Here is a 24,623-nt window from a genome sequence, read left to right as displayed (position 1 = left end):
CCATCTGGAATACACTTTATAATATGTCTCCTGAAGAGAAGCACAGGTTGCAGTTGCATAAGTTGTTTCCAGAGCTTGTTTCCATGTACTTATAGGGAATTCCTTGTGAAAATCTTTCTCCCAATTATTTAGGTTTAGCTTTTTCTCAAATTCATAATCTTCATTTAGCAAGGAATATATATTACTGGTTTTCCAAATAATTTGGTTTAATGGATTATTCAATAAATTTATTAGGGGTTTAGGAAGCTGAAATCTAGGTTTTTTGTTTGTAAGAAAATTTTCTATACGGTACCAAATTTTTTTCTCTTTATTTGGGATGTTGAATTTAGTTTGTATGTTTTTGAAGGGCAAGATTTTGTTATTTTCTATTAGGTCGAGAAAATTGTTTATGTTGTATTGTTTCCATTTTATTATGTTCATTTTGGGAGTCAGAATTTGTATTGTTTCAATTGGGCAACATTTAATATTCTCCAAAGGTACATTATCTTTCATCAATGTTTTTAATAGGGATTTCCATGCCCATAGTTCTGCTTTACTTGTTTGAAATTTAGTTAATGTTTTTTGTGTGTTTAAAAGTTGGGCCAAAATGATATCTGATTTGGGAAAGTTTCGATTATAATGTTTTTCTATATGTACCCAACTATTTTTAAATTCGGTAATTAGACTATTTTGGGTCTGTTTAATGAGACTAGTTAAATAATAAGCGTAAATATTCGGTAAACCTAGGCCTCCATTCCTCTTATGTTTACATAAAATGTTTTGGGAAATTCTAGGTTTCTTATTTTGCCAGATGAATAGTGATAACTGAGATTGTAGTTTCTGGATCCAGTGCTTAGGAATTGTTGTTGTTAAACATCGGAATAGGTATAGAATGTTCGGCAAAATAATAGATTTATATGATATGACCTTTCCCATCCATGAAACTTCAGTCATCTTTAAATTTTTCAATTCATTTTGGATGTTGTTTAATAATGGGGTAATGTTCATAGATACAATTTTTTTGGTTGGGTTTGTAATGTATATCCCTAAATATTTCAATTTTTCAGTTTCCCACTTGAAGGCAAATTCCTTCTGAATACAATCTTTTAAATCAGGGTCAATGTTATAACCCAAAATTTGGGACTTAGAATAATTGATTTTATAATATGATACGGCTGAGAAATCATCCAGAATATTAATTGTATTTCTAAGTGACTTTAGTGGGTCGGTTATACTAAGAATTACATCGTCAGCATATAGTGTGATTTTATACTGTTTGTGATTTGTGGAAATACCTTTTATATTTTCTCTTACTCTAATTTTTTCAGCTAGGGGTTCCATCATTAAGGCAAATAATAAAGGAGAGAGTGGGCAGCCCTGTCTGGTTCCATTGCTTATAGAAAAATTACTAGAGAGGAAGTTATTGACGTAGATTTTTGCAGTGGGTTGGGAATAAATTTCTAATATTAATTTTAATATCTGACCATTAAATCCAAATTTTTTCAAGGTTGCTATCATGTAACCCCAATGGATCCTATCGAAAGCCTTCTCTGCATCCAATGAAAGGAGCAGAGAAGGCTCCTGATTTTTCTCAACCAGATCCACAAGGTTCAAAATTTTACGCGTCGCATCAGATGACTGCCTGTCTTTAATAAACCCCACCTGATCCAAGTGGATCAAATTAGGGAGAATTTTCTGAAGCCGGTTTGCAATAAGCTTAGAGATTAACTTCATATCTGTGTCAATCAAGGACATCGGCCTATAATTTGACATGTCTAGAGGATCACCTTTATTTTTTGGGATAATAGTAATATTAGCTGTAAGCATCTCTTCTGGGATATGTCCTTCTGTAGATAAGTAGTTAATTAATCTGGTCAGATATGGGGATAATATATCTCCAAATGTTTTATAATATTCATTATTTAGCCCGTCGGGACCTGGTGATTTCTCTAATTTAAGCTGTTTGATGACTAATAAAACTTCTCTTGTATATAGCTTATTTAAAGATTTTAAATCATTATTTGAAATTTTGGGAAGGTCAATTTTATCTAGAAAATCCTTTATTGATTTTTCAGTGGGTTGTATTAGGTTATCGTTATCTTTCAAGTTATATAAATCGTGGTAGTATCTGGCGAAGGAATTTGCAATATCTTTAGGATGTTTACAAAGGATACTGTCTTTATTTTTAATTGCTGGTATTCTACTTTTAACTCTTTGTTGCCTAATTCTTTTCATCATTAATTTTGTGGGTCTATTATTAGAATGGTAAAAATTTGTTTTGTTTATTAACGTCACTTTATTGTACTCTTGGGTTAGTAAAGAATTTAGTTCTATTCTCAGATTCAGAATGTGGGAGTGATTTGTATCTGATGGGTTTATTATTTGTATGTGTTCAGCTTCCCTAATTTTGTCTGAAATTTCTTTGAATTTCTTCAATTTTTTTACAGGACAACATGTACACCATTATCGCCCGTCTTCTGTGAGCAATCTGTGCCCCACCATCCCGTGTAGCATCGACACGTGAACCGTAACCACGAGGAGTCAATCTTCTTCCTGGGCCGCGTTCTGTAGATCACGTAGCCTTTTCCTTGAGGATCCTTCACAATGGTGTAGATTCGGGGGTCCAGGTGCAGGTGGTCATCGGAATCCGAGTGTATCCGCACACAGCGTCCATTCCCGGAACACCAGCCTCTACTGCACATTGATACGGCCGCAGTGACGTTCTTCAGGTACCGACCCAAAGTCTCATCTATGTACGACTTCACAGCCAGGCAGGAATCCTGCAAAAGGCATCACAGGGGATCATGACCGGTGAGAACACCCTATGTAAGAAGCCCCCAATCACCAGCCCCATCATAACAGGTGACAAACACATGTATAAGAACTCTCCAATCACCAGTGCTCCATAACGTGACAGAAAACCCCAGTATATGAAACCCTCTGAAATTTGGAGGCACATAGTGACCAGAAGGATTATCCCCTTCACCCCCTGCCACTAAAACACCCTAATGACCGGGCCATTTTTTGCAATTCTGACCAGTGTCACTTTGACAGGTTATAACTCTGGAACGCTTCAACGGATCCTGGCGATTCTGAGATTGTTTTTTCGTGACATATTGTACTTCATGTCAGTGGTAAATTTAGGCCGATATTTTTTGCGTTTATTTGTGAAAATTTAGGAAATTTGGCGAAAATTTTGAAAATTTCGCAAATTTCAAACTTTGAAAATTTATGCCCATAAATCTGAGAGATATGTCACACAAAATAGTTACTAAATAACATTTCCCACTTGTCTACTTTACATCAGCGCAATTTTCGAAACAAATTTTTTTTCCGTTAGGAAGTTAGAAGGGGTCAAAGGTCATCAGCAAATTCTCATTTTTCCAACAAAATTTACAAAATAATTTTTTTAGGGACCACATCACATTTGAAGTGACTTTGAGAGGCCTAGGTGACAGAAAATACCCAAAAGTGACCCCATTCTAAAAACTGCACCCCTCACACTGCTCAAAACCACATCCAAGAAGTTTATTAACCCTTTAGGTGCTTCACAGGAACCAAAGCAATGTGGAAGGAAAAAATGAAAATTTTACTTTTTAACACACAAATGTTACTTTAGCCATAAAATTTTCATTTTTACAAGGGAGAAAAGAGAAAGTACACAATACAATTTATTGTGCATGTTCTCCTGAGTACGCTGATACCCCATATGTGGTAAAAATCAATTGTTTGGGCGCACGGCAGAGCTCGGAAGGGAAGGAGCGCCATTTGAATTTTTGAACGCAAAATTAGCTGCACTCATTAGCGGACGCCATGTCGGGTTTGAAGACCCCCTGAGGTGCCTAAACAATGGAGCTCCCCCATAAGTGACCCCATTTTGGAAACTAGAGGCCTCAAATAATTTTTCTAGATGTTTGGTGAGCACTTTGAACCCCTGGGGGCTTCACAAAAGTTTATAGCGTTGAGCCGTGAAAAGAAAAAAAATTTTTTTTACCACAAAACGGTTGCTTCAACTAGGTAGCTTTTTTTTTCACAAGGGTAACAGGAAAAAATGCCCCATAAAATGTATTGTGCATTTTCTCCTGAGTACGCAGATACCTCATATGTGGTGGAAATCAAATGTTTGGACACACAGCAGTGCTCGGAAGGCAAGGAGCGCCATTTGAATTTTTGAGTGCAAAATTAGCTGCACCTGTTAGCGGACGCCATGTCGGGTTTGAAGACCCCCTGAGGTGCCTAAACAATGGAGCTCCCCCACAAGTGACCCCATTTTGGAAACTAGAGGCCTCAAATAATTTTTCTAGATGTTTGGTGAGCACTTTGAACCCCTGGGGGCTTCACAAAAGTTTATAGCGTTGAGCCGTGAAAAGAAAAAAAAATTTTTTTACCACAAAACGGTTGCTTCAACTAGGTAGCTTTTTTTTTCACAAGGGTAACAGGAAAAAATGCACCATAAAATGTATTGTGCATTTTCTCCTGAGTACGCAGATACCTCATATGTGGTGGAAATCAAATGTTTGGACACCCAGCAGTGCTCGGAAGGCAAGGAGCGCCATTTGAATTTTTGAGTGCAAAATTAGCTGCACCTGTTAGCGGACGCCATGTCGGGTTTGAAGACCCCCTGAGGTGCCTAAACAATGGAGCTCCCCCACAAGTGACCCCATTTTGGAAACTAGAGGCCTCAAATAATTTTTCTAGATGTTTGGTGAGCACTTTGAACCCCTGGGGGCTTCACAAAAGTTTATAGCGTTGAGCCGTGAAAAGAAAAAAAAAAATTTTTTTACCACAAAACGGTTGCTTCAACTAGGTAGCTTTTTTTTTCACAAGGCTATCAGGAAAAAATGCACCATAAAATGTATTGTGCATTTTCTCCTGAGTACGCAGATACCTCATATGTGGTGGAAAGTAATTGTTTGGGCGCATGGCGGGGCTCAGAAGAGAAGGAGCGCCATTTGACAGCAAAATTGGTTGGAATCATTAGCGGACGCCATGTCACGTTTGGAGACCCCCTATGGTGCCTAAACAGTGGAGCTCCCCCACAAGTGACACCATTTTGGAAACTAGAGCCCTCAAATAATTTTTCTAGATGTTTGGTGAGCACTTTGAACACCTGGGGGCTTCACAGAAGTTTATAGCGTTGAGCCGTGAAAAGAAAATTTTTTTTTTACCACAAAACGGTTGCTTCAACTAGGTAGCTTTTTTTTTTCACAAGGGTAACAGGAAAAAATGCACCATAAAACGTATTGTGCAATTTCTCCTGAGTACGCAGATACCTCATATGTGGTGGAAAGTAATTGTTTGAGCGCATGGCGGGGCTCAGAAGAGAAGGAGCGCCATTTGACTTTTCAAACGCACAGACGCAGTGCACTGATCGGCCGCTGCAGGACGCACGGTCGGATGCGATAAAAAAAAGCGTCGGGGATACGTAAAAAAAAAAGTCACGCCAAAAATTGACCATGGATGCAGATACGTTATGTGCATCCCTGATCAGCGCTTGGCGGGACGCACGGACGGATGCGATACAAAAAGCGTCGCAAATACGGAAAAAAGTCACGCCAAAAATTGAGCAGGGATGCCGATCCGTTATCTGCATCCCTAATCAGCGCTCGGCGGGACGCACGGACGGATGCGATACAAAAAGCGTCGTGAATACGGAAAAAAGTCACGCCAAAAATTGACCATGGATGCCGATCCGTTATGTGCATCCCTGATCAGCGCTTGGCGGGACGCACGGACGGATGCGATACAAAAAGCGTTGTGAATACGGAAAAAAAAGTCACGCCAAAAATTGACCATGGATGCCGATCCGTTATCTGCATCCCTGATCAGCGCTTGGCGGGACGCACGGACGGATGCGATACAAAAAGCGTTGTGAATACGGAAAAAAAAGTCACGCCAAAAATTGACCATGGATGCCGATCCGTTATCTGCATCCCTGATCAGCGCTTGGCGGGACGCACGGACGGATGCGATACAAAAAGCGTCGTGAATACGGAAAAAAAAGTCACGCCAAAAATTGACCATGGATGCCGATCCGTTATCTGCATCCCTGATCAGCGCTTGGCGGGACGCACGGACGGATGCGATACAAAAAGCGTCGTGAATACGGAAAAAAAAGTCACGCCAAAAATTGAGCAGGGATGCCGATCCGTTATCTGCATCCCTGATCAGCGCTTGGCGGGACGCACGGACGGATGCGATACAAAAAGCGTCGTGAATACGGAAAAAAAAGTCACGCCAAAAATTGACCATGGATGCCGATCCGTTATCTGCATCCCTGATCAGCGCTTGGCGGGACGCACGGACGGATGCGATACAAAAAGCGTCGGGGATACTGAAAAAAAAAGTCACGCCAAAAATTGAGCAGGGATGCCGATCCGTTATCTGCATCCCTGATCAGCGCTTGGCGGGACGCACGGACGGATGAGGTGTAAAAATGGACAGGGGATACGGAAAAAAAAAAAAAAGTTATACTCACAGTACCCAGAGGACTAGCAGGAGGATCACTGACCAGAAGAGTTGCAGAGGAACAGATGGCAGAGAGATGGACAGCTTTACAGGAGCAGCAGGCAGATCAGCAGAATGCCCAGGAAGGATCCAGCGATGGACGCAGATGTGATCAGGCTGGTGAAGACAGGTAAGAGGACGTCGGGGGAGAGCAGAGGGGGAGAGGGGGGGGTGAGAGCAGAGGGGGAGGGGGGGAGAGCAGAGGGGGAGACCGGAGAGGGAGCTGCAGAAGCAGAATAGAAATAATGGGGGAGGCAGTCAGATCGCGGGGGGAGCGGATCGGGATGTCGGGGGGGGGGGTGGTTGGGGGGAGCAGATCGCGGGGGGGGGGCACGGCAGGGGCTATCACGGCAGCGCGCAGGGGCACCACGGGAGCGCGCACGGGCTGCAAAGTGAGCACAGTACTCACTTTGCAGCAGCAGCGGTGACCTCAGCAGCAGCGGTGGTAGCAGATCGGGATGCCGGGGGGGCAGATCGGGGCGTAGGGGGGCAGATCGGGGCGTAGGGGGGCAGATCGGGGGGGGCACGGGCAGGGGCCTTCACGGGAGCGCGCAGGGGCCTTCACGGGAGCGCGCAGGGAGCGGAATACTTACCATTAGAGCTGCAGCGGCGGAGACATCAGAGGCGGCGGCAGCAGCAGCGGTGGCGTGGTACCAAAAGTACCAGCCACTCCACGCTGCAGACATGTTGGGGGAGGGCTCACAGGCCAGCACAGGCCTGGGGAGGGCGGCCACCGGCAGATCAGACCGCCCCACTGCACACTGATTGGAGCGATTGCGCGTCATAGCACGATCGCTCCAATCAGTGCTGCAGGGGCTGGGGGAGACATGTTTGAGGTCCACCTATGATATGCTGCTGCAGCTGCGGCATCTCATAGCTGGATCTCACAGGATCGCACTAATTCGGGCATTATTTTTGCCGAAATTAGTGCGATCGATGTGGTTGGCGGTTCAGATTTGAACAGCCAATCACATCGATCGTCGATAGGGGGTGGCGATGCCGCCCCCCCTGGGGTCAAGCAAAGGTCCCCTGCTGTAAGAAACAGCAGGGTACATCATTTGAAAGCCGTTGCTATGGCCACGGCAATCAAATGAAGTTTAGGCCGTAAAATTACGTCCCTGGTCGTTAAGTCACGTTAAAATAGGACGTAATTTTACGGCCCGCGGTCGTGAAGGGGTTAAAGACAGGGGCTAAATATAAATCCAAAAACGGAAATAGAGATCCATATTTACATATGCATGTCTACCAAGCAAAATATATATAACCTACATTTAGACCTGCGTAATTATATAGTGCATTAAAGATAGTACACAGAATTTCAAAAAAAGTTTACAAATTTTATTAACATCACAGAGTATCACATAATTAGAGACGGATGTCAAAAAGGACACAGTTAAACGTCATTCCCCTTAAAAACACAGAAAAACAATCCTGGGACAGTGTGGTATATAAAGTTGGTATAGTTGCAGTGGTCAAAGAAAAGTTTGGGTATACGCATACACCCTAAAGTGCATCAGAGCTAATTTGCACACAAACACCAATCTAATGTGCTTCAGCAGTCATAAAAAGGTGTATGCTTATACCCCTAATACATCAGAAGTGCTAATACTGACATTCCAGCAAATGTAATCAGAAAAGCTGATACGCAGGGTTAATACAACATGCAGATGCAAGCATCCCATACATATAAATAACCATCATAAATTAGAAAGGTCAAGACATGCATTACTGCAGTTGAGTTATTAATTAGTACCCATATGATGTTTTACCAAACTTCAGGTCAGAGCATGTTTAATACCCCAAGTACATACCATACCAACCTGCCACCCCAAAGAGAAGGGGGGAGGGGTAGGCACGGGGTTTTTGACCAAAAGAGAGGCTTGGGAATCTGCTGGAAGCAGATTAGGAATAATCAAGGGACCACTACCTGTAAGACCACACTGCCCAGCACCTCTACGCGCGTTTCACACTCGCTTCGTCAGGAGGTCTAATTTATGATGGTTATTTATATGTATGGGATGCTTGCATCTGCATGTTGTATTAACCCTGCGTATCAGCTTTTCTGATTACATTTGCTGGAATGTCAGTATTAGCACTTCTGATGTATTAGGGGTATAAGCATACACCTTTTTATGACTGCTGAAGCACATTAGATTGGTGTTTGTGTGCAAATTAGCTCTGATGCACTTTAGGGTGTATGCGTATACCCAAACTTTTCTTTGACCACTGCAACTATACCAACTTTATATACCACACTGTCCCAGGATTGTTTTTCTGTGTTTTTAAGGGGAATGACTTTTAACTGTGTCCTTTTTGACATCCGTCTCTAATTATGTGATACTCTGTGATGTTAAAGACAGGGGCGTACATAAAAATCATGGGGCCTCCTAGCAGAAGTTCCAATTCGTGCCCCACTCTCCCAAAAAAAAATGAAAATATTAATATTCGGCTGGGACAGATAGGAAAAAACTCTTACTCAGCCCTTACAAAGTGATTTTCCTCCTATTGAAGCCCCTAGACTCCCTTTTCATTGCACCCATAAAGTATGATGTCAACAAAAGTGCCCCATGAACACTGTATGATACCCCACAGTGAATTCCTCCAGTCGCACTGTATGATGACCCTACTTTACCACTTCAACTACCTTGGCAGCAAAGTATGGTGACCCCCAAAACAGTATGGTTCCCAACTGTGACCCCCCCACACACACATGGCCCCCTATGATGTTTTATGGGCCCACATACAATATACTGGCACCCACACCTCTTAATCTTAACGCTGTATAATGGCCCTCCACTAGCCCTCCAAACAGTATAATTTCGCCCCACACAGTATGATGGACCCCACACAAACCTTTACATTGTATAATTGCTTGCATACAGTATAATGGCCCTCAAATAGCCCTCTATAAAGTATAAATGCTCCCTTAATGCCCTCCATATATTATAATAGCCCCCACATAATTGGCCCCACATAGCCCTCCATATTATATTATGCACACTCATAGTCCTCCATATAGTATAATGGGCCCCACATTGCCTTCCATATAGTATTATAATGCACCTCATAGTCCTCCATATAGTATAATGCACCCCCCATAGCCCTGCAAATAGTATAATGGTCACCACATAGTCCTCCAAATATTATAATGGGCCTCTACGTAGCCATCCATGTAGTATAATTGGCCCCACATAATCCTCCAAATAGTATAATGCACTCCATAGTCCTCCATATGTTAAAATGCACTCCATAGTCCCCCATATAGTATAATGCACGCCCCGTAGTCCTCCTTCCCTAGTCCGTGTGGATGACGCGTCCTACGTCAGCCACACTGTGTCCTCCATTGCACCCCTGCAAAGCACACTTCTCTCTGCCTTCAAAGTACTGTACTGCGCATGACCGGGCAGTCTTTGACCTTTCCCCGCGCCTGTGCATTACAGTGCTTTGCTCTGCCTGCAGGAGGATAGAGAGAAGTACGTATGCACAGGAGCGGGATAGAGGATACTTTGTGGATGACGTAGGATGCGACATCCACACGGATATTGAACTAAAAGTCTTGTTGATTGTGTACCGCCCCCGTAGCAGCAGCTGAGTCGCTCGGATCCGGAGCCGCGGTGGCTCGAGGGGGGTCTCCGGACCCGGGGGGTCCACGCGGACACTCGAATCAAAAAGGAGTGGGGGAGTATATACACGGGATTTGGAAAGTTTGTGACGCCACCCACAGTGCGTGGTAAGTTAGGGTACCACCGCTGCTGTTGGGGGGCGTTAGTATGGCAGCAAGGTGTTTTTAACCCCTCCGTGGGAAGGGGATTTTTGCCCCGGGAGCCCGGTGATGGTGATGTAGGGGTGCCGTTGGGGTAGGAAAAGAGTTTTTTAGGGTACTCAGTCCAGAAATAATCACACCGGCAGCTTGTAAACCAGAGTTCTGAGCACCATTGCAGCTGGAAGGGAGCTTGTTTGGGTCCGTGCCCTTGGTGTTGCGGTTAGTCTGTGACCCTTTCCTTGGCACCTGTGTTTTCTTCTTTGGACCGTCAAGCCTGAAACTTTTCGGGTCCCCCTCACCCATATGGCTAACGGAGTGAGCTTGCTCTCAGGGTTTACGTGTAGGATTTCTTTGGACTGTATTGGGAAAGTGCTATCACATCGGTGCGCAAGTACCCCGATTTTGGAGCAGGTTGGGGATGACACTTGAAGTCTTCACCCCCGTTGGGTAAATTGCCAGGACGCATGAAGCTACTTCCTGGCCTAGGGTCCACATACCCCGTCGTGCCCTGGCCCCTGCCCGGTGATAGCTCAAGACCGCCGGCCGCCCTCCTCGGCAGTCCATGCCCCCTGACATTATCCCCTGCGACCGGGGTCCCAGCTCCTACCAGGCCCAGACCAACGTCTGCCACCTAGTACTAAGGAGCCCTGCTCCGTGACCTCTCCTCCCGAGAGTCACTTCACCTCCTTCCACCACCACTTCACTTCTCTTCTCCTCACTTTCTCAGTCTCCCCTACCAACCCCCCATGTGGGAGGCTCTATTCCCTTCAGGCCCCCCAATGGTGTGTCTGGTGGGTACAGTGTAAAGTGTTCCTAGGGTTTTGATTGGCTCAGCTGTTAGCAACACCAAAGGACCAGGACTCGTAACCAAGGAAGGTGGATACTGTGCTGAAGGGCAGATTGCACAATACCCTGTGAGGACCTGATAGGCCAGGGCGTCACAATTGAGAGTTGTAAGCCTCCATGTTTGTCTTCACTGCGGGAAGGACCTGGGTCACCTGAGACATCGGCGATATGCAGCCACTCAGAAGGTACGACCTTCACCATTCAAACCCTCGCACCCCACCAGGTCCACCACACCACCACACATAATATCCCTCATTCTGTGCGGATGGACGGGGCGTTCGAGGGCCACCCTCACACGTTGCATTACAACCAGCGAAATCAGTGGTAAATCCACAACTTGTCCTAAAAGGATATCTCTCCTGATGGTTTGTTACAATGCAGCAGTCTGGGGTCAGCTGTCTAAAGCCTCCTTCACACATGTGTGCATGGACAGGCTGTGGGGCAGATGAGAATAGTAGTATATGAGGCCTTCAGGTTCAGACCAGGAGACCACGGCTGGTCTGTGCACTCACGTCTGAAAGAGGCCTGAAAAGCATTTTTTACACAATTGTAGCAAACCCTCAGCTATGAGCAGAATAAGGACAGGTCTGTGGTAAATTATTATTACCTTGCTGGAGCTGTAGTTTGTGTTCCCCCATAAGATGACTCCAGTGGCCCCAAGAGCTGCACTCTGTCCGATCGTCTGGATCAGATCTTCCTATAGGAGAGCAAATAACATGAATTATAATCTGTGGTAGCATGACAGGATTAGATACACGGCTGAACAGTCAGTACCACACACGATAAGATTAGATACACAGGTTAGCAGATAGTATCACACATGAGAGGATTAGATACACGGCTCAGCAGACATTATCACATGACAAGGATTAGCTAACTGGTCAGAGGACAGAATCACTCATGAGGGATTAGGGGTACTTCACACACAGCGAGATCGCTACTGAGATCGCTGCTGAGTCACGTTTTTTGTGACCTCATTAGCGATCTCGCTGTGTGTGACACTGAGCAGTGATCTGGCCCCTGCTGTGAGATCGCTGCTCGTTACACACAGCCCTGGTTCGTTTTTTTATTGTTGCTCTCCCGCTGATAAGCACACATCGCTGTGTGTGACAGCGAGAGAGCAACAATCCTGAATGTGCAGGGAGCAGGAGCCGGCGTCTGACAGCCTGCGGTAAGCTGTAACCAAGGTAAACATCGGGTAACCAAGGTGGTTACCCGATATTTACCTTCGTTACCAGCCTCCGCAGCTTTCACGCTGCCAGTGCCGGCTCCTGCTCCCTGCACACGCTAGGTTAAGCGGTGTGCGCTGGTAACTAAGGTAAACATCGGGTAACCATACCCGATGTTTACCTTAGTTACCAGTGTCCGCAGCCTCCAGACGCCGGCTCCGTGCATGCGCAGCATCGCTTGCACGTCGCTGCTGGCTGGGGGCTGGTCACTGGTCGCTGGTGAGATCTGCCTGTTTGACATCTCACCAGCGACCATGTAGCGACGCAGCAGCGATCCTGACCAGGTCAGATCGCTGGTCGGATCGCTGCTGCGTCGCTAAAGTGTGACGGTACCCTTAGATACACAGCTAAGCAGACAGTATCACACATGATAAGATTAGATACATAAGTTAGGAGACTGTATCACACAGATATTAGATACCGTGTATAGGTAGCACACTATCCTTACCCATGTGAGGAAGTCCATGCTATAGGTGTACACTATGCGGGCATATGCCAGGACAGGGAGCTCAGCGCCCCCTGACAGCTTGGACACTCTAATGGCTTCTTCCAGACGGTGGCTGACAAATGGCCGCACGTCCTCTGTGCCCTTCAGTTCTTTTTCCAGGTAAATGTGTGGATACAGGGCCCGGCTGATGTTCCAAAGCCAGGTCTGATTGTCGTTCCTCTGCTGTTCCTCCTCGGAACATCTCCCGCTGTAATTCTGGCTGTTGTTCTTGTAAAAGTTATAGCATTCTGGATATCCATAGAAACCCCAGAGGCCTCCAGGTCTTTGTTCACGGCAGAGCTGAAGAGTGGCCGCCATGAAGTCTTGTGCCGCTGCCTCAAATTGCTGCTTGGCTGCTCTCCGTAACTTTCTGGAGGACCAGTCTGGATGCCATTGACTGATGAGCTGGAGCGAGTGCTGGTGGTAGAGGAGCATTTTCTCCCAGTTACGATCCCATAGGGGTCTCCAGTGTTCCCAGTCCACCACAGCCACTCCCCTAAAGTTCTCATCAGGCATGATGGTTGTCAGGTCCTGACGAGCTTTATCCAGATGTTCCTCCAGGCTGGCGTTCTGTGGAAGACCACCATTGACCGATTCATCATTTTGGTCATAGTAGGGGTATAGGCCCAGCTGGTTGGTGTAGAAGATTGTCACCTCGGGGCCCAGGAATGAGTGGTTCTGGTTTATGATGATGTCATAAGCAGACAGGTCAATCGCTACTCCATGGTGTTCCAGACATGGACGTGTCGGTGCATTCCAGAAGATGACAAATGGCCGCTCTGATATGTCTACATTGCAATTGGCCGGCACATACAAGAGGAAGAGAGGAAGAAAAGAGTAGAGGGCGACGATGAGGACGTGGCAGGAGGGCATGCTGTCATTAAGGGTCTTACCTGCGGAAAGAGAGGGGGCATGAGAACATGGCAGCCGCAGTATCAGTCACTCCTGTAAAACAGCACATCTACCTGTCTTGAAATAGCATTCATACCCTATGAACTTTTCCTCATTTTTTCACATTATACACACAAACATACATGAATTTTATTGGGATTATATGTCATATACCAACACAAAGTAGCAAGTATTTGTGACATGTAAAGGAAAAGATGCATGGTATATTTTAACAATATTTTAAAAATATAAATCTGAAAATTGTGACTTGCATTTGTATTCAGCCCCCTGCTGTCTGATACCCCAAAATAAAATCTTGAGTGAATAATTGCCTCCAGATGTCACCTAATTAGTAAATTAAATCCTCCTGTGGGTAGTTTATTCTCAGTATAACTACAGCTGCTCTGTGAAGGCCTCAGAGGTTTGTTTCAGAACATTAGGGATCAAACAGCGTCATGAAAATCAAGATCAAGGAACACACCAGACAGGTCAGGGATAAAGTTGTGGAGAAGAGTAAAGCAGGGTTAGGTTATGAAAAAAAAATAGTCCAAGCTCTGAACATCTCACTGAGCTGTGTTCAAGCCAACATCCAAAGATGGAAGGAGTATGGCACAACTGCAAACCTACCAAGACATGGCCGTCCACCTAAACTGACATCCCAAGCAAGGAGAACACTAATTAGAGAAGCAGCCAAGAGGCTCATAGTTCCTCTCGAGGAGTTGGAGACCCACAGCTCAGCTGGGAGAATCTGTGCACAGGATAACTATTAGTGATATACTCCACAAATCTGGCGTATTTGTGGCAAAAAGAAAGACATAGTTTAAAGCAAGCCATAAGAAGTCCTGTTTGCAATTTGAAAAAAGCCATGTAGGAGACACAGTGAGAATGTGGAAGAAGATGCTCTGGTCAGATAAGACCAAAGTAGAACTTTCTGGGCTAAATGCAAAACGTTATGAAAATTAACATTGCTCTGAAAACACCAAACCCACCGTCATACATGGTGGTCGCAGCATCACGCTGTGGGGAGGCTTTTCTTCTGCAGAGGTAGGGAAGCTGGTCAGAGTTGAAGGGATGATGGATAGAGCTAACTACAAGACAATCCTGGAGGAAAACATGTTAGAGGCTGCAATATTTCCATTCACCAACTTGAAACAGGTCTCAAAAATGTCAAGAAATCACTACATATTACAAAATCGATCATTGTGTAAACATTAACATGAAATGCCTACTATAACATATCCTTATATAATGCTCCTGACACAAAGCTCCAAATCCTCTGCACATATATAGACATGGTGGGAGATCTGCTGTGTTCTAGATTCATACAGTTTCAATTACAGTAATTTATACTGGATGGAAAGACCCTGGGTCACGTAACAAATATTGCCCACCTATTGACATGGTGATCATACCAACCTGGGGTCACTGTCATACGGAATGTGGGGTCCGCAAAGAAGGTGATTCTGATCCAGGTGCCATGGCAGTGCCCGATCCCTCCACCTCTGGAGGGGATTGTTGGTGCAGCTCTGGATGTGAGAGGTGCAGTAATAAGGCATCCAGCTTTCCTCAGGCCCAGAGCAGACCGGCTATAATCCTGTACATGAAACCAACCTGCGACTTCACCGCAGCAGCTCCAGAGCAGAAATCTCCCTGAGAACCAGAAACTGAAGACGGTACAAACCTCAGGGCACAGAGCTCCTGCGTCACCCCGACTCCTCCTCTCTGTGCAGCTGGAGGGGGACTTAGATGTAAAAATGAAAGGAGGAAAAAGCAGCACATAATATTATATTATGTTATGGGACATTTTATATAAGCCCAACACATCTATCTCCTACAGGACGCCCCAGACAGTTTTCAAAGATTCCTGATAATGCACAAATGGGAAAGATTATTCCATAAGGAAGGACAATCCAACCCATGCAAAAAATAACAAGCATAACTGGAAAACAAAATTTCTAGCCACCACTAGAGGGAGCTCCTCACATACAGATATATATACACAGTCATCACTAGAGGGGGCTCCTCACATACAGATATATATACACAGTCATCACTAGAGGGGGCTCCTCACATACAGATATATATACACAGTCATCACTAGAGGGGGCTCCTCACATACAGATATATATACACAGTCATCACTAGAGGGGGCTCCTCACATACAGATATATATACACAGTCATCACTAGAGGGGGCTCCTCACATACAGATATATATACACAGTCATCACTAGAGGGGGCTCCTCACATACAGATATATCTACACAGTCATCACTAGAGGGGGCTCCTCACATACAGATATATATACACAGTCATCACTAGAGGGGGCTCCTCACATACAGATATATCTACACAGTCATCACTAGAGGGGGCTCCTCACATACAGATATATCTACACAGTCATCACTAGAGGGGGCTCCTCACATACAGATATATATACACAGTCATCACTAGAGGGGGCTCCTCACATACAGATATATATACACAGTCATCACTAGAGGGGGCTCCTCACATACAGATATATATACACAGTCATCACTAGAGGGGGCTCCTCACATACAGATATATATACACAGTCATCACTAGAGGGGGCTCCTCACATACAGATATATCTACACAGTCATCACTAGAGAGGCTCCTCACATACAGATATATATACACAGACATCACTAGAGGGGGCTCCTCACATACAGATATATCTACACAGTCATCACTAGAGGGGGCTCCTCACATACAGATATATATACACAGTCATCACTAGAGGGGGCTCCTCACATACAGATATATCTACACAGTCATCACTAGAGGGGGCTCCTCACATACAGATATATATACACAGTCATCACTAGAGGGAGCTCCTCACATACAGATATATATACACAGTCATCACTAGAGGGGGCTCCTCACATACAGATATATATACACAGTCATCACTAGAGGGGGCTCCTCACATACAGATATATATACACAGTCATCACTAGAGGGGGCTCCTCACATACAGATATATATACACAGTCATCACTAGAGGGGGCTCCTCACATACAGATATATATACACAGTCATCACTAGAGGGGGCTCCTCACATACAGATATATATACACAGTCATCACTAGAGGGGGCTCCTCACATACAGATATATATACACAGTCATCACTAGAGGGGGCTCCTCACATACAGATCTATCTACACAGTCATCACTAGAGGGAGCTCCTCATCTACATATGTGTTGTGTGTGTATATATATATATATATATATATATAGTCACCACTGGAGAAGGCTCCTTACAGTGGTGACTGTATATATATATATATATATATATATATATATATATATATATATATATATATATATATATATATAAAAATACATAACTGTATGTGAGGAGCCCCCTCTAGTAGTGACTGTATATATGTTCATGCATGTATGTGAGGTGGCCCCTCTAGTGGTGACTATATATACTATATATACACATCTGGATGTGAGCAGCTCCCTCTAGTTGTGATTGTGTATAAATACATTCAGTATGTGATGAGCCCCCTCTAGTGGTGACTGTATATACAGTACAGACCAAAAGTTTGGACACACCTTCTCATTCAAAGAGTTTTCTTTATTTTCATGACTCTGAAAATTGTAGATTCACATTGAAGGCATCAAAACTATGAATTAACACATGTGGAATGAAATACTTAACAAAAAAGAGTGAAATAACTGAAAATATGTCGTATATTCTAGGTTCTTCAAAGTAGCCACCTTTTGCTTTGATTACTGCTTTGCACACTCTTGGCATTCTCTTGATGAGCTTCAAGAGGTAGTCACCGGAAATGGTTTTCACTTCACAGGTGTACCCTGTCAGGTTTAATAAGTGGGATTTCTTGCCTTATAAATGGGGTTGGGACCATCAGTTGTGTTGTGCAGAAGTCTGGTGGATACACAGCTGATAGTCCTACTGAATAGACTGTTAGAATTTGTATTATGGCAGTGTCCCCAAGTGCAGTGGCAAAAACCATCAAACGCTACAAAGAAACTGGCTCACATGAGAACCGCCCCAGAAAAGGAAGACCAATAGTCACCTCTGCTGTGGAGGATAAGTTTATCTGAGTCACCAGCCTCAGAAATCGCAAGTTAACAGCAGCTCAGATTAGAGACCAGGTCAATGCCACACAGAGTTCTAGCAGCAGACACCTCTCTAGAACAACTGTTAAGAGGAGACTTTGTGCAGCAGGCCTTCATGGTAAAATAGCTGCTAGGAAACCACTGCTAAGGACAGGCAACAAGCAGAAGAGACTTGTTTGGGCTAAAGAACACAAGGAATAGACATTAGACCCGTGGAAATCTGTGCTTTGGTCTGATGAGTCCAAATTTAAGATCTTTGGATCCAACCACCGTGTCTTTGTGTGACGCAGAAAAGGTGAACGGATGGACTCTACATGCCTGGTTCCCACCATGAAGCATGGAGGAGGAGGAGTGATGGTGTGGGGGTGCTTTGCTGGTGACACTGTTGGGGATTTATTCAAAATTGAAGGCATACTGAACTGGCATGGCTGCCACAGCATCTTGCAGCAGCATGCTATTCCATCCGGTTTGTGTTTAGTTGGACCATCATTTATTTTTTCAACAGGACAATGACCTAAAACACACCTCTAGGCTGTATAAGGGCTATTTGACTAAGAAGGAGAGTGATGGGGTGCTACGCCAGATGACCTGGCCTCCACAGTCACCAGACCTGAACCCAATGGAGATGGTTTGGGGTGAACTGGACCGCAGAGTGAAGGCAAAAGGGCCAACAAATGCTAAGCATCTCTGGGAACTTCTTCAAGACTGTTGGAAGACCATTTCCGGTGACTACCTCTTGAAGCTCATCAAGAGAATGCCAAGAGTGTGCAAAGCAGTAATCAAAGCAAAAGGTGGCTACTTTGAAGAACCAAGAATATAAGACATATTTTCTTTTTTTTTTAAATCAGGTTCATTTTTATTTAACATCAAAATTATACAACACATAAAATAATTCCCTCCATAGAAATATCACAGAAAGGGAAAAAACCTTTAGTCAATAAGAAAAACCACACAAATAACATAATAAACAATGCACCCGCAGTCCACGTCTCATTTCAATATGGGTCTCAAAGTGCATATTATTTCCCAATATATTCTCCATAGTATAGCTTACCCAGCATCATTATGACATTATATATATATACACATATACATACACGCACGCACGCACACACATATACATGCACACACATATACATGCACACACATATACATGCACACACCTTCCAGCAGTACGCATATCACCCTATTTGAGGAAATTTGTTAACCGGTCAGAAGGAGAAGGACCTGGTCGCTCGCACTGTCCTGCAGTAACGCCGAGGAGGGAAGGCCTGGGGTATCCAACCATGCCCCCCAGATCTTATAGAACTTTTTCAATGCATTTCTTTTAAGGTATACTCCTCTCTCCAGTCGAAGTATAGCGTTTACTCTTTCCCTAAAATCCCCGATGACCGGAGGCGCTGGGTCCAACCAGTGGTAGGCCAACAGTTTCCTACCCTGGTACAAGAGACGTGTAATACCGACCATTACCGGCGAACTCAAGTCCACCCCCCCCTCCAGTAGACCCAGGATACATATAATAGGTCTTGGCTGTAGACGGATATTGAAAACTTGTCTAACCAAATCTAGTACTGCCCTCCAGTAATCTTCAATGTTCCCACAGGACGACATCATATGCATCAGATTCGCACCTTCCTGTCCGCACCTAGAACACAGATCATCCATCCTAACTCCCATCTTATGCAATAGACTAGGTGTCCTATATACTCTATGTAACAGGAATAGCTGTGACAGTCGTTGGCCTTCAGATACAGCAAGGCTTGGAGTCTGAGACAGGACCTCACCCCACTGTTCCTCTGTCATAGGGCCTAGGTCCCTCTCCCACTTCTCTCTAGCCTGCAAAGGGAATTTGTCGAGGTGTCTAGATAACATCACTGTATACAACCTAGAAATAATACCATAGGAGCGATCAGATGTCAACAATTCAGTAAGAGTGTGATTCCGCTCTATCCTAATGTCCATACGATGTGTCTATGTCTCATAGGCATGACGGAGCTGCAGGTATTGGTAAAAGGAACTGTGCGGTATCCCAAACTCAGCTTGAAGCTGGTCAAATCTTTTAAGTATATTATTCTGAAGAATCTGAGACACCTGATGCACCCCCCCTGCTCACCCACATTCTCCAACCCGGGAGTCTCTGCAGCTCCGCCAGTCCACGATTATGCCATAAGGGCCAGTACTCAGTCATTCCTGATATTCCCAGCAACTGCTTCCCTCTATCCCACACCTTGTACATCAATGATAATGTTGGATATAATGTTCCTCCTCTGGGTGAGTATCCTGCATCCAAAAAAGCCACTGGGTGTCCCCATTCTGCAAGGCCCCTCACCAATTTGCCCCCAGCGTCATATGCCTCATCCTTTCCCCACCCCCTGAAGTGCTGCATCTGTGCCGCAACATAATAAACCCACGGGTTGGGGACTGCCAGACCCCCATCCTCCTTCCCTCTCTGCAGGGTCTCAAGGCGGATTCTAGCCTGCTGCTTTTGCCACAAGAGTTCCCGAAACAAAGTGTTGATTTTACGGAAAAATTTCCAGTGGATCCATATTGGGGCGTTGTGGAGAAGATACAGCAGTTTGGGCATCAGTACCATTTTTAGTAGATTAGCACGGCCAATAAGGGACAGTGGGAGTCGACACCAGGCATCTATCTTGTTCCTAAACTGAGCCAACACTGGTTCCAGATTTTGAGAGTAGTAATCACGCGGTCGGGCACTAACCACAATCCCCAGGTATTTAAATTTATCCACCGTCGGAATTGGCAGCCCCAGAGTACTAAAATTAGATGGGAGTGGATCTATAGGGAGCAGGGCCGATTTCTTCCAGTTTATTAGGAGTCCCGAGCGCCTACCAAATTCTATAATAATATTTATTGCTGGGCCCACCGATGTCCCCACCTCCCTGAGATACAGCAACAAATCGTCCGCATAGAGGGAAACCTTATGCTCCAGACCGCCTATCTCAAACCCCTTTACGCCAGCGGATGCACGAAGCATAGCCGCCAATGGCTCAATTGCCGCTGCAAATAGTAATGGAGAGAGAGGACAGCCCTGTCTCGTGCCCCTGGCCAAATTAAAAGACGAGGAGGTACAACGATTAACTCGAATCCTGGCCCGCGGAGAGGCATATAACAATTTGACCCAGCCAATAAATCTGGAGCCAAGACCCAATTTCTCCAAAACTACCCATAGGAAATTCCATTCAATACTGTCAAAGGCTTTGGCTGCATCTAATGACAGGACTGCTCTCTCCTTGTTTCTCCCCTCAGAACTTAGCTGTATCCCCAGGAATAAACGTCTCAAATTAATGGAAGTAGATTTATTGGGGATGAATCCAGTCTGATCCTCGTGGATCACTGACGTGATCACCCGGGACAATCTGTTAGCTAGAATTTTAGCGATTAATTTAATATCTAATGTAAGCAGCGAGATTGGGCGATAGGAGTCAGGCGCGGTCGGATCTTTCCCGGGTTTTAAAATCAGAACAATAATAGCCTCCCTCATGGATGCAGGGAGGGATCCCTTCTCCTCAGCATCTCTGAACACATCCAAGAGTCTTGGCAGCAGCAGATGGGTATATAATTTGTAGAATTCACCCGGGAGTCCGTCCGCACCTGGGGCCTTTTCATTTTGGATTTGACCGAGCGCCTCCTCCAGCTCCTGCAGGTCTATATCTCTATTCAGGGATTCTCTCTCACTATCTGACAGACTGGGGAGAGTGATCTCCTCCACAAAGTCCCGCAGTTCCTCATCCCCATAATGCGATTTAGAGGAGTATAATTGGGTGTAATACTGTTGCATGACCTCCACAATCCTCCCGCTGTCCCTCACCTCCTCTCCAGTGTCAAGTTTCAATTTGGTGATATAGGTCAATCCCTCCTGCGCCCTAGCAATTGTAGCCAAGAGATGTCCCACACTCTCCCCCTCCGTAAAGTACCGCTGCTTAAGGAAAAAGCGTTTGTTAGTGGCCAAGGAAGTCATATGGTCTCTCAGAGCTCTCTGTGCCCTCTCTAAGTCCCGCTTGGCATCATCTGTAGGGTTAGATATAAGAAGTCGTTCTGCATCACCTAAAGTGTTGGTCAGATACTTAGTGCGCTCTCTTGTTTTCGCCTTTCGGGTGCAAATTTCCCTAATATATGTCCCACGAACATACGCCTTCATTGCGTCCCACACTATATGTTTAGATGCCGTACCGTCATTTGTCACAAAATATTCCCGTATAGTGTCAGTCAGAGTGCCCCCTATCAGTTGTATCCAAAAAGGGTTGAGCCGCCAAGGTATCCCCGCCAGCCGGTCTGGGTCCCCAAGCCTTAGACGGACCTGTAGTGGGGAGTGGTCAGACACCCCCCTGGCCAGGTACGTGACTGAAGCTACACAAGGCAGCAGCTGAGCATTTCCAATGGCCAGGTCAATCCGGGACAGTGAATGATGAGAACTAGAATAGCATGAATACTGCCGGACCTGCGGGTTTCTAATACGCCAAATATCTACATATCCCACCTCCTCCATCAGTCTGGCAAGGGATGTAGCTGCCGCCCCCACTGAGATATTCCCTGTATGTAACTTATCCCAATACGGGTGCAAGTAATTATTATAGTCTCCTACTAATAGGGTGGGGACCTCAGGGAGGGAAGCAACAAAATTGAGAATACGTTTCAATGGTTCCCCTGTGTATGGCGGCGGAATATAAATTGCAACTAGAACACAGCGCACATTATGAAGGACACAGTAAAGACATACAAATCTACCCTCCTGATCCACAGAAGCTTTAAGACACTCAAACGGCACTGTCCTGTGTATCAGGACACTCACCCCCCTGGAATGTGTGGTATATACAGAGTGATACTCATGGGCTATCCATTTTTTGTGGAGCAAGTGGAGCCGCTCCTTCACCAAGTGCGTTTCTGATAAGAATATTATGTCTGGCTTAAGCTGCTGTAGAAACAGAAAAACTGCACATCTTTTAGTGGCTTCACCCAATCCTCGCACATTCCAGGCCACTATATTAACCTCCTTCGCCATAAGGGTGAGTGCACATATGTAACAGCAGGGGGCAGCAAGCGGGGACCCCCGGACCCATCTGCAGCAGTTCCCATAGATGAGCATAGACCAAACAGGTGCATAAAACAAAAAGGTCAAACAACATAAAAACATACACAGTAAACCAGGACATTCCTCTCAAACAGAGGGAAGTGGGGCTAAACATAACCCTAAGAGCACATAACGGTTTAAATTCCTGAACAGTCATCAACTGCATAGTAACCTATCTGGGTGGCTCCTGCCAACCGTCCATAAGTGTTCCAGCTGGGAAACATAGCACGTTCACCTCAGCAAGTCCAACAGCAAGGAATCCGCAATAATCCTCAGCGGTGATTTCTGCGCAGTCCTTTTTCATTGGTATCGAGCCATGCGGCTGCATCCTTTGGAGTGTCAAAAAACGTTGTCCCACCATCCGCCACCACTCGCAGCCTGGTAGGGTATAGCATTGAGTAAGAGATCTGCAGCTGCCTCAGGCGTTTTTTGACATCAATAAATTGCGCTCTCCTCTGCTAGATTTCAGTGGAAAAATCCGGGTACAGTGAGACCTTATGGCCGTCAATAGCCAGATCCTTAATCTCCCGGGCTCTGCGGAGCGCAGTGTCCCTGTCCCTGAAGTGCAGTAGCTTGAGGAGGATAGGACGAGGGGGTGCCCCTGGTGGTGGGGGTCTAGTGGGGACCCTATGTGCCCGCTCAATAGTGAAGAAAGGAGAAAACAGATCCATACCCAAAGTCTTGGGGAGCCACATTTCAAAAAAAGCAACTGGATTATTGCCTTCTGCCTTTTCTGGGACCCCGACCAGTCGGAGATTGCTTCTGCGGGATCTGTTTTCTAGATCGTCCACCTTAGCCCTAAGCAATGAGATATTGTGGATTGCTCTGCCAAGGTCCCGAGTCAGAGGGGGAAGCTTATCCTCTGTGGCACTGACCCGGTCTTCCAGGGCCCCCACCCGTACATTGACCCCCTGCAACTCGTGCCTGATAGATGAAATGTCCATTTTAATTCCTCCCATCTGTATGTTCAAAGTGGCTAGCATATTGTTGCAGGTGTTTACTGCTGCAAGCACATCACTGAGGGTGGGCTCTGCTCTCCCAGGATCTGTGTTTTCATCTGCAGTTCTAAGGTTGTCCCCCTGCTCCACATTATTGGCAGCAGCCAACATACTCACAGCTCCCTGCTGCTCTTCCTCCTCCATCAGTTCTTGTCCTGGGATCTCCTCCACACTGAGGTCACACTGCTTAACAGCTCCAGGTATCTCAGGCTGATCTCGTGCAAACATGCTGAGGCGAGCTATTGCATCAGACGCCCTGCCCCCACCTGAAGCTCCAGCGTCCATGAGTGTGGCCTGTGTCCCGCGCTTCTTATCAGCCCAGTTCTGGTCATATCACTCAGGTCTTTGAAGCCCCCTCAGTCTAGGAGAGGTCACCACTCCAGGAAAGCAGTAAAACAAACTTTAACCCCAGCTGGACAGGATTATACAGGAGTTTTTTGCAGGAGCTCTCTCTACACAGGTCTTCCTCACATGCTGCTCAGGCCACGCCCCCCATAAGACATATTTTCAGTTGTTTCACACTTTTTTGTTAAGTATTTCATTCCACATGTGTTAATTCATAGTTTTTATGCCTTGAATGGGAATCTACAATTTTCAGAGTCATGAAAATGAAGAAAACTCTTTGAATGAGAAGGTGTGTCCAAACGTTTGGTCTGTAATATATATATATATATATATATATATATATATATACATATATATATATATATATATATATATA

At 45.3% G+C, this 24,623-nt stretch overlaps 1 protein-coding gene across 3 annotated transcripts; it reads right to left on the bottom strand.

Moving 5' to 3' along the window:
* Nucleotides 1–2,417: 2,417 nt before the first annotated feature.
* On the bottom strand, nucleotides 2,418–24,218 carry LOC142249791 (hyaluronidase-1-like). Of its 3 annotated transcripts, none has more exons than XM_075321669.1 (5): nucleotides 24,020–24,218; nucleotides 14,692–14,803; nucleotides 12,773–13,704; nucleotides 11,703–11,792; nucleotides 2,418–2,759 (listed from the first exon to the last, which is right to left on the bottom strand). In XM_075321669.1, the coding sequence occupies exons 1-5, from the start codon at nucleotides 24,185–24,187 to the stop codon at nucleotides 2,421–2,423; spliced, it is 1,641 nt and encodes a 546-aa protein (XP_075177784.1). In that variant the 5' UTR covers nucleotides 24,188–24,218; the 3' UTR covers nucleotides 2,418–2,420. The 3 variants fall into 3 exon arrangements, with proteins under 3 accessions (XP_075177784.1, XP_075177787.1, XP_075177785.1); XM_075321672.1 differs by lacking the exon at nucleotides 24,020–24,218 and adding an exon at nucleotides 15,119–15,540; XM_075321670.1 differs by lacking the exons at nucleotides 14,692–14,803; nucleotides 24,020–24,218 and adding an exon at nucleotides 15,119–15,541.
* Between the last annotated feature and the right edge of the window lie 405 nt (nucleotides 24,219–24,623).

The sequence above is a fragment of the Anomaloglossus baeobatrachus genome, chromosome 8 (assembly GCF_048569485.1).
Source record: "Anomaloglossus baeobatrachus isolate aAnoBae1 chromosome 8, aAnoBae1.hap1, whole genome shotgun sequence".
Lineage (NCBI taxonomy): Eukaryota > Metazoa > Chordata > Amphibia > Anura > Aromobatidae > Anomaloglossus > Anomaloglossus baeobatrachus.
Note: the sequence above shows the minus strand (reverse complement) of the source record. Positions and strands in the feature narration are given on the sequence as shown.